Source organism: Kogia breviceps, chromosome 2 (assembly GCF_026419965.1).
Source record: "Kogia breviceps isolate mKogBre1 chromosome 2, mKogBre1 haplotype 1, whole genome shotgun sequence".
Lineage (NCBI taxonomy): Eukaryota > Metazoa > Chordata > Mammalia > Artiodactyla > Physeteridae > Kogia > Kogia breviceps.
The window spans coordinates 110670297-110683907 of record NC_081311.1 but is presented as its reverse complement, the minus strand read 5'-3'; the positions used below and the strand labels follow the sequence as shown (position 1 = coordinate 110683907).

Here is a 13611-nt window from a genome sequence, read left to right as displayed (position 1 = left end):
TTTCCACTCGAGGGTCCAGCACAGAGATAGTTAAAGGTTAAGGATCTCTCCAATGGAGAGTTGTTAACATGGGGTTGAGCGATCGCGGGCAGCAGGTTTCTGGCCTCGCCCAGCCGCGGCCTCAGAAATATCCCTCTCCAAGATTTCCCAACTGGGAGGCCCTGGCAGGGTCTCCTCTCCTTATTCTCCCCAGGCGCCCAGGCGCAGCTCTATCCTCCTCCTGGACACCAAGCAGCAGATAGCATCCTCAAACCCGAGTAAGCCTGGACCCCTACACCTAGCTCGGTTTCTCAGAGCCCTGTCGCTACCCCTCCTCAATGTCCCTCTAGGTGCCCACTACTTTCCACTTCCAGACATTCTTCCAGCCGCACCAGCCTCACTTTGGACCCCCTGCGCCAGGCTCTGAGAGCCAAGGCTGCCGCGGAGCGGGGCGCTCTCCCGGGGCGTCCCGGGCTCCAGCACCCCTCCACACCACCACGCCCCCGCCCCCCGCCCCGCCCCACCTCAGGACCCTGCCGTCGCCTTCCCCTCGAACTCCCTGAGTGCTCTCCCGGCGCGCTCCTTCCTACATCCACTCAGGGACACCACCCACCCCCCCCGCATCCCCGCTGCCACCTCCCCGGCAAAACAAGAGCTGGTCAGAGGGCAGGGTGCCTCGGCCCAACCGGCCCTCTGCTGGGCGGGGGCGGAGAAGGCCCCGAGCCTCGCAGGGCTCCCGGGCGCCCTCAGCTCTGCCGGGATCCCGAGAGCAACCTCGCGCGGGAACCCCGCATCAAAGCGCCGGAGCCGCAGCCTCCCGCCCGCGGGCGCCCACCGCGCTCACCCCGACCCCGGGACGCGGGAGCCCCGGGCGCCACTGGAACCCCGCGCAGCACGCCGGAGCTCGAGCGGCCCCACACGCTCCTTTTCCGGCCCCCTCCAAGGAGGGGCGCGCGGGGCCCCAGAAGCATCTCCCGCCCGCCCTCCCCCACCCCTTTCCCAGCCCGCCCACCGGACCCGCGCGGCGTGGCGCCGCGCTGCGCTCGGATTCCGGGAGGGAAGCGCCGCGCGGAGTCCCTGGCGTCCTCAGTCCTGCCCCGCGAAGTGGAGATGCGCGAGAGGCAGGCTAGGGCGCGCAGCTCGTGAGACGCCGCGCCAGCCGGCACCATGCGCCTGCGGCCGCTGCCCCTCGTCGTGGTCCCCGGCTTGCTGCAGCTGGTGAGTGCCCGGCCCGCCGCGCGCCCCGCGCCCCACGCGCCCAGGCCGCGTTTCGGCGGGAAAACAGCTCCGGCGGCCGACTCGGAAGCAGAGCCTGGGGCTGCTTGGGACATGGGGTCGGGGGCGCAGGCAGTGGAGGAAGTTTAGGGTTGCCTTAGAGGTTGAAGGGAAAGAATCACGGAATGGGGATCAGAGGGGACCCTGAAGCGAGTGCGGTGCTTATGGAGGACTGGGACTGGAGGGCTGGGCTAAAGACGGCAGAAAGTGTCAGGGAAGAAGGTGCGAGAGAAGGAAGACGTTTATTGAGGAGCGGTCGAGGAGGGGATAAGCGTAGACGGACGCGATGAAGATGGGCTGAAAGACCTGCCTCTAGCCCAGAGTTTAGGGGGCTTGGTGGTTATTTTGCCCGGATGCTCGCAAACACTTCTAAACCACGGCATCGTGCATCCTCGTTCTCAGGGCCGGTTGGTGGCTCCTTGCTGGGGAAAACTTAGGCAGAAGACCGATTTGGGAGGCAGATTGGATTTCTCTTCGTTTTCCGTCTGGCGCTGGGGACTAGGATGGGGTTTTGTGCCGGCGGGAACGCAGGATGTAACTTTCAAATCCAACTCCACACAGGAGCCCCCTCCCCGTCGTCGCTAAGCATTTTGTTCCCGAAGACCTCTCCTGTCTGGTCTGGGCGGCTCAGGGGGCGCTGAAGAATATGAAGGGTATTAGAAGGTGGTTGCAGGGTCCGCCAGGGAGGCTCTAGGCGACTGTTTCAGTGGTGCCTCTCATCTCTCCTCGCTTTTCCCGCGTGGCGCCACCCTCTTCTCCTTCCGAAATATACCTGTATGCTGTATGGATTGCTAGTTAATTCTGTTTAAGGGAGATCCCAAGTAAGACCTTCAGGACAACAACTTTTAAAGTAAAATTATAGAGGGGGATTGCTTTGGCGCAGTCCGCCTCTGTGACGGATTTCTCCTGCTCTTTTGGCGCTTGTCTTAATACGGTGCTATCAAGAGGGCTTTCTCCAGAAGCCAAGGTTTCTTTGGTCTTCATATTTAAGACTTTACCCAGTTTAATCTGGCTGTTAAAACAGGGTTAAGGAACCCAAGCATGATGATCCTTCCTTTTTTCCTTACTTCCTTCCTCCCTACCTTCCTTCTCTCTCTCTCTCTTTCTCTCTCTCTCTCTCTCTCTCTCTCTCTCTCTCTCTCTCTCTCTCTTTCTCCCTCCCTCTCTCCCTCTCTCTTATTTCCCTTTAGAGGGAAAGATCAAGTAACTTATTAAAGTTCCTCTATGATACATATGATATTGTAGACGCAAAGATACTCTGTAAGTTTGAGGATGGAAGGAACTCTAAAATGTCTTAGTGAAGGGGAGAGAGCACGAAAGGGCCTGTCCATTCCTTTCCCACAGAGATTAGCTTCACCTGCACAGCGTTAAGAAATTCTTCAATGGCATCAAGAAAAAAATGCAGTGATGTTCCCAAATGCCCTTAAGTGAGCCACAACATACTGCCTATATACAATATGGCATGTTAAAATAAATTTTACATCTAAGGCATTAAGCATGCCACATATATGTCATAATACTCTTCAGTATCCCTTGCTTTTTGAAATGTTTGATCTGGATTCCAATAAAAGGTGATTTAACAAAGCAACATTTGTATGGTGTGTGTAAGTAAAACTGTAAAAACCTGAGGAAATCAGGTTAGGTAGGATCTTCAGAATATCTTCATGGATCTCTTAGTTCATTCATTTAATTTTGCATTCAGTGATCATGAACTGTGTATCTGTTCCACTATATTAGACTCTTAAAGATGAGGAGCTATATTGGGGGATGTGTTGGGAAAAGTTCTATCAGTTTACTGTATTGGGAATGTTAGATTCTTTTTTTTTCACACCACCAGTCAATAGGGAATAAGAAATACATCTTGACAAGATTATATACCCTCCTTAAGAGCTAGATTCTAATATTACAGCGTGGCTTGATTTATCAGTTTTTAAGGAAGTGTATGTCAAATTCTAATCCATTTTTGGATTGTGCTTGGGTTGTAATGTTTTTTTCCTGGAGCACTTTATCATGGTAAGTGAGGTGGGGAGCTGCAGCTGTGTGATAAGCATACATTCCTTACACTGCCATCCTTTTGGACAATAAAAAGCTGTTTACATTCTCCACAATCTTAGAGCTGTTTCCAGCCTTATAACACAAGGGGGTTAGGATGTGAAAGGAAAACAGAGTGGCTGAGCGAGGTAGACTTAAATGAAAACACCCTTCAGTCCCACCATTCGCCCCACCCCAGTAGGTAATCAAAAAAAAAAAAAAAAGTTATAATTTGGCCCTTTGGATGGCTTATAGTTTTAGTTTACTTTTTCAGCTAATATTGAACTTCTTTGCTAAATCCCAATAGCAAGTGGATAAAATGTTTGAAAACTAATTTTTTCATTTTCTAGGAACCATGTGTACATAGCACATCTGCCCTTGGGGGGAGGGAGTGGAGATGAGGTTGGGTTATTGTTGGAACTGGATTTTACTTTTCCATTCCTACTGCCATCCTAAAATGCTAAATAGTTTTAAATGAGTAGTGGATTCATTTGGGGATATTGAAATTTTAATTTTAAGAAAATTGCCTGATTCATATGAAAACAGTCAGAGAGAGTTGGGCCCAAATAAGTCATTATCATATAATACTGATACAATAACTAGAAGATTTTTACTTATTTGGGGGATATTTATAAGTTTTAAGAAAACAATAAGCTGGATTGTTAAATATTGCAGGTAAACTATGAAGTATGTGTGCTTGTGATTTGTCCTTACCCAATTTTCCTGGCTTGTGTCTAGTGTTTTAACAGACAGGTTGCTATACCTAATTAATAAGATTACTAGGCATTTGCAGAATTAAGTATCAATCCTGAATATATTATTTTCTTTGAAATTCTTATTCAGCAACATATCTTTATAAAAATATTAATAGCACATTATTTCTTGTCTGCCATCTAATGAAGAGAAAATTAGCATTTGAAGTTAATATTATAATGAATGTTATTTTGTGACATGATACAAGGTAAAGACTTCACCAGTTGACAGCTTCTTACAGATTTGCATGATTATTTGTAACTCATAATAAGTGTAATTTTTGCCTCTAAGTAAAATGCAGATTGTAAAAAGATTAAATTTGAATTTAAATGGATGGTACGCTTGAGTTTAAGATAAAATTTAGTGGTGATTTTAAAAATTAGTTTGTTATACATTTCAACTTGTTTTTCTGTGATATAATGATGAGTTTATCAAGTAAAATATAAATTAAAAAAGCGATGCAAGTTAGCAAATTTTTAGAATCCTATAAAATCAGAATACTTGTGATGCAAAGTGTTACAATTTTAAGTTCATCCTCATTATATAGTATCATCCCACATGAACTTATTGAGGATATTTTTGTTTATCTTAACAAATTATTGATTTTAATATTTATTTAGTGTCATAGTCATAACATATATTTATTCCCAGTTCTGTATTTTCAAGAAGTGATAACTCATGGCTGTCTTCCATTCAGAAATCACAATTTCCCTCATACAGTTTTGATCAATTAACATCAAAACAGTATTTCCCAGTGTAGGATCAATAGTCGTCTGTTGCCTAGATGACAATGCAGAGGAGAAGAAAATACTGCCATATCATGGTTATGACTTAGAGTTGGCTGGGCTTTGAGATTGACTCCTCATTAAAAGTGTCATTATCTTAGACATTTTTAAAAATGAGAGCTAGGATTAGACAATTAAGTCCTCTATTCCAGCCACTCACCTCCCAGTATAAATTGTGTTCCCTTGGCCTATTTTAAGATTAGCTTGCTGTAGTTCAGTTTTAAATGCCTTCCACATAGGAAACTGACTCCTCTTGGGAACTTATTTTATAGCTCAATAGATTTCCGAATGGAAAAGAAAAGCCTTGTTACTTTTTGTTCCGTTGTTTTTTTCTTAATTTTCTTTTTCTTATTGTTTCTGATTAGTGGTCAAAATGCTAAATAAGGCAGAAGGCTTTTTTTAAAAAACTTTTAGAGGTTTTACATTCTCAGCTTAAAATGTGTAGCTCTTGCAAATCGAATAAATTAAGAAATGTTGATTTTTTACAACACACTGCCCACCTTTTATCTATTAAAGAGCTAATCAATACATTGTGAATGATTTCATTATTTAGTAGTAGCAATCAGAGATGAATATAAGTGTGTCACAGGTTTGTGATTTTGTAAAAGCTCCAGGACTGTCTCCTCCTGTTTACATATTCTGCTGTCTCTTTTACCTGAAGCTTTGCTGGGTAAGATTTGAAAAAAAGAACTATAGCCACACGCTCAAATGCCTACAGTTAGGGCTGTGTCAGCATTTCTGTGAAGAATCTCATTTCTATCTTAGCCATAAGCATTATTGCCGGTTAGAAGTTGGCATTTAATATCTTGATTTGGGAGTCAATTATTTTAAAGCTGCTTTAAAAAATTGGTCCAAATGATTTTGAACACTCATCCATGTGAGTTTACTCTCTAGATATTCTTATAGTATGTGGAATGATGATTTAAGAAACTAATTTCTGTATCATTCTTGCACAGCGGTTATAATTTAAAATGTAGCATGTTTAAATTATTTTCACTAATCTCTTCCAAGTTAACCTATTTATTGAACCACTGTAAGATATTGTAACACTGTTTCATCACGAATAATTTTAATTGTGCCAAATGGAGATGCCTTAGTTGGTCTTTATTAACGAACAATTGTATGAGTCTTTATTTGCTAACAATCTATTTGAATTTTTTATTACTTGTGATGTGACTAATGGTATTGATGACAACTCTGTTCTTTATTTCAAAATCTTGCTCAATAAAAATAGTGTCTAAAGCAATTTACAGTATAGATTTTCATATTATAGACTGAATTCTAAGATATGATTGATTGAAGACTTCCAATTTATGTTGTTTTTAGTTTATGAAGATCTAGATGAAAACCTTCATCTAAAAGGTTTGGTTCGTTATGCTGTAAGATCAGTATCTAAGAAGGAATTCTGTTTCTTTATACCATTAAAAATGAATATTTCAGGGCTTCCCTGGTGGCGCAGTGGTTGGGAGTCCGCCTGCCGATGCAGGGGACGTGGGTTCGTGCCCCGTTCCGGGAGGATCCCACATGGCGGCTGGGCCCCTGAGCCATGGCCGCTGAGCCTGTGTGTCCGGAGCCTGTGCTCCGCAACAGGAGAGGCCACAACAGTGAGAGGCCCACGTACTGCAAAAAAATGAAATAAAATAAAATAATGAATATTTCATTATCTAAACCCAAAAGCTATAAGAAATAATTTTCCTAGCCAGATCATTCAAGAAGTTAAAATAGTTGTCTTTAAAATTGTCATGCTTGTAAATTTTGCTTTTCTTAGATTTATGGACCCACAGTAAGAAAACTGGGAAGTTTTACAAATTTAAACTACAATGATAATAATGCTCTCTTAGATTTGCATATACCTACCTGTTTTCAAGTTTCTTTCACACAGTTTATCACATTCTGTTCTCCCAAAAAATCTACAAGAAGGACATGTTAAAAGTTTCCATTTGTATACTGGAAAGAACAAAGCATTTGGAGTCAAAAGACGAGTTCTATCTCTAAATAAATTGCATATTCAACAAATATTTACTATTTTGTCCCTGACTTTACACTGAGACTGTAGCAGACATTGAGGACATAATAGTAAACAAAATGGAACTGCCATGAGAATATGAGTGTGTGTGTGTGTGTGTGTGTGTGTGTGTGTGTGTGTCTGTGCGCACGCGTGTGTCTGTGTGTCTTGGGCTGATCATTTAACAACCTCTAAATCCGTCATCTGTACAATGACGTCATCAATGACAAAGAGAATGAAAAATGATTTCTAACATCTCTTTCCTTTTTTTAATGTACAGTAACAGTGTTACTGTATTTTTCTTTTTATGAATTATGTACACTTTACTGTACAATTTAAAGTATGTCTTACCTACAAACATAATTGCTTTAAATATAAGTTTTACATGGAGTTTGTGCTGTTAACCATATCACAAATGGTACATATATTTAGAAATAGATTTAAAATACTACAAGACTGATTAATGTTATATCTTCTTATGGAAAAGGACAATTTAGTGAAACTAGGCAAAGGGAATTGACAAATACTTATTTAACACATATAATCAGCAAAATCAATAAAATTTAAATTAAAATGGTACAATAAGGGCTTTTCTCCCTCTATACCATTTTAAAATTGTAAACCACTAACATCTACTCATTTCTTTAATTTAAATAAAAAGTAAATTGGCTCTCAGTTAAATTATAATTATTAAGATAAGCAGCATTACAGCTTAATACTGTACTTCAACCAGAAAACTAGCATGTGACTTTTTGTACGCCTCAGTAGAATCCAACCTATTTAAGTCAGGAATACTATTAACTAACTCCAAAGGTCTTGGGAGTTCTGATGTAAATGGTGTGAAATTTTAAAAAGAAAACCAAGGAAGAACTGGCATGTGAGACCTATCAAAGATGGAAGAAATTGTTAATGGTTTTAACATCAGGGGACAAGTCAACTGAAACAGACTGACTAGTCCTGGGGTTCAGTCCAACTATGTTTTAAACAACATGAATGTCTTTAAAAACGAAACTTGACTTTGTGATAGTGACGGTTTGGGCCAAATAAAAGGATTCTCAGGTCATAAACACACTTAAGTAAATCTCTTTATTCAAGATTATGCAAGATTTTGATTTTCAAGCATTACCATATATATTGACAGTTTTAAAATCTCATCAGTTTTACCTTAAGTTATATGGCATGTATATTTATTTATTCACTCAAAACTGTAACTTAGGAAATAGTTGAGATTACTTGAAGGGAGAGACCACATATGTAATTTATATGGCTGTTAAAAGTCCATGATCTGCATGATATTTTGAATGGATAATGTATACAGTAAGAGAATAGGGACTCAAAAGAACCATTTAACACTTTGTAGCAAGGATAACAATCATTTTTATTAATACAGTTTTTGCATTTGGATAAGCCAAACAGAAGACAGTTGGGTTCAGTATAAGAAATGTGGCTGCAGAAATGAAAAGGGAGGTGAAGTTTTCAAAAGTGTGTTTTCCACAGTCATGAATTCACCTGATGCTTCCATGTTAATGACTCCCAAATTTGTACCTCAATTCCTACACTACTGCACAGCCTCCAAGGCCATCTCTCCATAGCTCACTTTCTTTGCCTTGGGTGTTTTACTGCCAACTGACACTCAACATGTCCACAGCCACACACATCTTTCCTGAGCAAGTAACCTTCCAACATTCATGGATTCAGATCTTGAAGTCACTACCTTGTCCCCCTTTTTAATGTCTGGTATCTTTGTGTTGGGACAAGATAGCATGCTTCAGTATAAAGCATTACATGGTTTATAAGATCATTTCATGTGTGTGATCTCATGGTTCATCCTCACATCAGCTCTGGAAGGTAAACAGAGCAATAGTTTTTGCATCCATTTTTTAAAATGAACACACAAAGGCATGGAAGATTTCCAAGACGGACTGTATACAGACCACACCAAAGGCACAACTTGAATTGTCCACCCAGTCCATCCCCAAGGTCATGGTTGCATCTGTTTGTAGCAGAAGGCTGTGAGATCCATCACAGACCCCCAGAGAGAAGGGCTTGAGGGAAGTTTCCAGGAAATGTTCTGTTGTGCTCAGCAGCCATGCTGAGGCAGAAACCTTGACTCACTCATTCTAGGAAGGTTTTAAACAGATTTGCCATGAAGTCAAACAAGTTTAACAGAGTAAACAGATTTTTAGAGCCTGGCTCTTAATCGGGAGTCCTGTTTAGAATTTAGCCTCAGAGTTTAGTTTCCAGGTGCTCCAGCTTTTACAGCTTTAGGGCTAAGTGGATGGCCTTAGGGATGTGGTTCCAGTTAGGATCAGCAGAGGGTTTGAGAGTTCCTATAATTCCTCAAGATCTCAACCTGTCCCGCTTCAGATGGAAAAGGTGAACAAGAAGAGAGAAGGGCTTTAACGACTATGAAGGGCTACTTAATCTTGGTTTTTTAATGGACAGGTGGGAATATGAGAAGGAGCCAGTGGGGTCGGGGGAGGTTTCTAGTAGGTGCTGACACCTACTAGACTCGCAGAACTTGTGAGCTTTCGTAGAAGAATTTACTCTACCAGTAGCATTCTTGCTCTTGCCCTCTCTCCCTTTCTTTATGAAAATATGTATTTGATTACAGAGGTGGTATAGCATAGTGAATGTTATCGGCTTTCCACCCAGATCCCTTTGGATCTCTCTTTTTTTTTTTTTTTTTCAGTACGCAGTCCTCTCACTGTTGTGGCCTCTCCCGCTGCGGAGCACAGGCTCCGGACGCGCAGGCTCAGCGGCCATGGCTCATGGGCCCAGCCGCTCTGCGGGACGTGGGATCCTCCCGGACCGGGGCACGAACCCGTGTCCCCTGCATCGGCAGGCGGACTCTCAACCACTGCGCCACCAGGGAAGCCCTAACATGTATTTTTAATGCAATAATATACTGTGGCCATTTTTATACAATGTACAACTTATATTTTTGAGAATTCTTAGTATTTCATGGCATTGATGTGCCATAATGTATTTAATCAGTCTCTTATTAACGAGAATTTTGATTGTTTTGAATTTTTTCAGTACATTTGTGAGTATATTTATAAAATGAACTCCTAGGGGGGTGGTGGTGGGATGAATTGGGCGATTGGGATTGACATGTATACACTGATGTGTATAAAGTGGATGACTAATAAGAAAATAAATAAATAAACATTTTAAAAATAGGAAAAAAAATAAATAAATAAATAAAATGAATTCCTAGAATTGAAAATACTTGTCCAAGGCCGGGAATGTACAATATGAATTTTGATAAATATAAATTTTCTCCTTAATGACTATACCAAAATACAGTACCACTCACAGTGGAGATGCATCCTATATCCCTATCTGGATAGTGTTTTTTTGTTTGTTTGTTTACTTTTTCAATCTATTAGAGGAAAACACCTCATTGTTTTTAAAATCTGTTATATATTACTTATTAAGAAGGTGAAGTTTGTTCTTATATTTAATAACCCTTTGAATTTATTTTGTGATTCTTTCCTTTTTAAATAATTTCCCATTTTTCAATTCTTTTTGTCTACATCTTTTAAACTTTTATAGTTTTTTTTTTATATTGCTCTCGCACAATTGTTTATTTTACTATTCCTGGATATTTTATACATTATGGGGTTGTTGTGGCTACCATTTCTAGGCCTGATATTTTTAAATTGATTTTTGCTGGAATTTAAAGAAAGCTACTTATTTTAGTATATTTATTGTATCAGTTCTATTCATGAACTGGATTATTAGTTTTAATAATTTTTAATTTGATTCTCTTGAATTTTCTGTATAGACAATCATATTACCTGTAAATAATCGTATATTTGGTTCTTCCTATTGAACATTTATGCTTCTTAAATTAAAATTTAATCCCGTAGTGTACTGGGTAGAACCTTCAGAATATTATTGACTAACACTGTGAAAATGGATATTTTTTCATATTTCCCACTTCAGTGTAGACTTTACTAAATATGATGTTTGCTTTAGTTTCTAATAACCTATCAGGTTAAGAATATACTTTTATATTTCCTATATATTAAAATAAAGTTATGTGGCTCACAGAGGTTTATTTCAGATACCTATTTAGCATCCCTCAAAATGATCATAGATTTTTAAAATGTTAACTTATTTATGTTTGTTATTTATGAGCAGGCTTCCTAATATGCTTTTTTTGTTTGTTTTGTTTGTTTGTTTTTTTGTGTGGTACACGGGCCTCTCACTGTTGTGGCCTCTCCCGTTGCGGAGCACAGGCTCCGGACACGCAGGCTCAACGGCCATGGCTCACAGGCCCAGCCACTCTGCGGCATGTGGGATCTTCCCGGACCGGGGCACGAGCCCACGTCCCCTGCATCGGCAGGCGGACTCTCAACCACTGCGCCACCAGGGAAGCCCCCCTAATATGCTTTATAAACAAAGTTAAATTATCTATATTTTAATACACGATATATGTGTTTTATGTTTTTAGTATTTTATTTAGGACTGTGATGCCATATTCATAAGTAAAATATAGCAAAAGTGAAACATGTCAGGTTTCGCATCAGGATTATTCTAGGATCATAATTAGAAGACTTCTATTTTATTCCCCTCAGTTGTGGGAGAAGTTAAAATAGTTGAGAATTGTTTTTCCCTTGGAAGTTTGTCATGTTCTCATCCATTTGAACCTTTTTGTTTTAGGAGAGGAGATCTTTCATAAACATTTCATTTCCTTTATGGCTACTTATCCATCCAGGTTTTTTTTTTCAATGCTTATATGAATCCCTTTTACTAATTTTTAAAGAAAATTATGCATTTTTATGTCTTCACATTTACTTAGAATAAAATTATAATACCGTTATCTTAATGTTTAAAAATTTACTCCATACCTGTGATTTATGCTGTATTTTTCCCCTAGTTTGTATTAGTTGTTTTGGAATAGTAGCTAAGGGACTGCCTTATTCTCTTTCTAAGTCTACCACTGTAAATAGAAGCTTTCTGGGGCAGATTCCATAGCTAATTGACTAAGTGGTCTAGGTTGAATGAAGCCTGGAGTTAAGGGGTGAGCATTCAGGACCTCAGCCCTCTTTCTACTTTAATGAAGGACATGCATCCTCCTGGTAGCTGCCCTGCGCCTGCTTGCACTCCCAGCTCCTCCCGTGCTAATTTTGGTGGTGAGAAGAAAGGATTCTGTCGGGGTGTAAACCCCTGTTCAGGTACTATTCTCTTTTGCCTTTGTTTGGTTACTGGCTGCCCAGCACACTTGGCTTCTCCATCATTCTGATTCACTCTTCTTTACATCTTCCAGAGATTCTCACATTTTGTGGACCCTTGGCATCCTTTCCTCTTTGTAGCACCACTAGGCACTCATTCTTGTTTTTGCATTCCTAGTTCATTTCATTGGAAATTTGTGAGAGAGGCAAGGTAAATACATTCACTCATCTTTCCTCATTGCAACTCAAAATTTTTTAGTCATTTTTGGCTCATCTTTCTTCATCCCCTACAGTATCCATTCAGTTACAGAATTCTGTGAAATTTCCTTCCAGATCCATCTGTAAACTGTCTCTTTCTCTCCACCTGCTGCCATTTCATCACTACAGCAGCCTCCTAGCTGGTCTATTTTATTCCAACATGAGCCTGCTAAATGCATTCCACATGTCACAGATCATCTTTCTTAAATTCTCCTTTGATTTACTATGCCACTCCACTATTAAGGATGAGATTGTGATTCCCTTTTCCTTAATACATTGAGTCTAAGTTTCTCTTTCTGGTTTTCCAGCCTTAAATCTCCCATCCCATATTCATCACATACTCTTAACTGCAGCCAGGTCTGTATCCTCATACTCCATGAATACTTCAGAGTAAAGGGAAAGCATAGGTTTTGATGTCAGACTGACTTGGATTCCAATACTTTTTCTGGCACCTTGGACAAGAGAACACATCTACTCAATTTCAGTGGGGTTTTTTTCCTGAAATAATGGTAATTATAGCTATTTCTTAGGGTTATGGTGATTCTATACCAAAAAAGTGAAATGCCTAGTACTAGCATTAGCTTAACAAAGGTCAGTTTTCCTTTCCACCTGCAACAGCTTAGGTTCTTTGTGTGTAAGCAATAGAAACTGACTTTGACAAACTTAGAGAAGAAATTCGTGAAAACAGTGTAGCTCACAGGAAAGGTTGGAGAATCAGGCATGTCTAGAGCAAAATCAAGGGTTTAGGTATCGGGAAAGTATCAGTTGGCCAAGATGATGAATAAATGTCCATCTTTTTTTCTTGAGTTTTTCTTTCACTTCATTTAAGATGCCATGTTCTGGTTGAGAGAGCCTAGATGGCTTGGGTCATATGCCTTGGCTTGAGAAGGGTGGGACACTTTGATGAACAGTTCCATGCATCCTAGGGAATCAACACTATATGTTCCTGTTAGAGAACCTGTGATCAGAACTCCCACCACAGGAAGAACTCAGAGAAAGAGACCCAAGCACCCACAATGAAGACCCATTCCAGCTTTGTGTTAATCAACCAGATCTCCACTGGTAAATAGACATAGACCACAAGATCACCAGACATTTAAGTGAAATCTTCAGCAAAAAATAATAAGAAGGAGAAGGACAAAGAGAAACTAACAGAACCTACCCTGGAAGAAACAAATAATACAGGGGACAGATTTCAATTTTTAAAATTCCTAATTAGGATTCTCAGAGAGTCAAGAAGATATTGCATCCTAAAAATAAGGCCTTTTCACAGACTGCTATGAAGAAAGATCAACTGGGTAATAAGAAGGAGTTCTTGGAAGTGAAATATATGACAAAATTA

At 40.3% G+C, this 13611-nt stretch overlaps 1 protein-coding gene across 1 annotated transcript in view; it reads left to right on the top strand.

Annotated features, from left to right (window-relative positions):
• Positions 1-522: 522 nt before the first annotated feature.
• The window catches only part of NXPH2 (neurexophilin 2), a 101928-nt gene continuing 88839 nt past the window's right edge, over positions 523-13611 (top strand). The window contains exon 1 of the mRNA XM_059052340.2: positions 523-1197. Coding sequence (XP_058908323.1) covers positions 1147-1197 — 51 coding nt within the window. The 5' untranslated portion in view covers positions 523-1146. The remainder of the gene's footprint in view (positions 1198-13611) is intronic.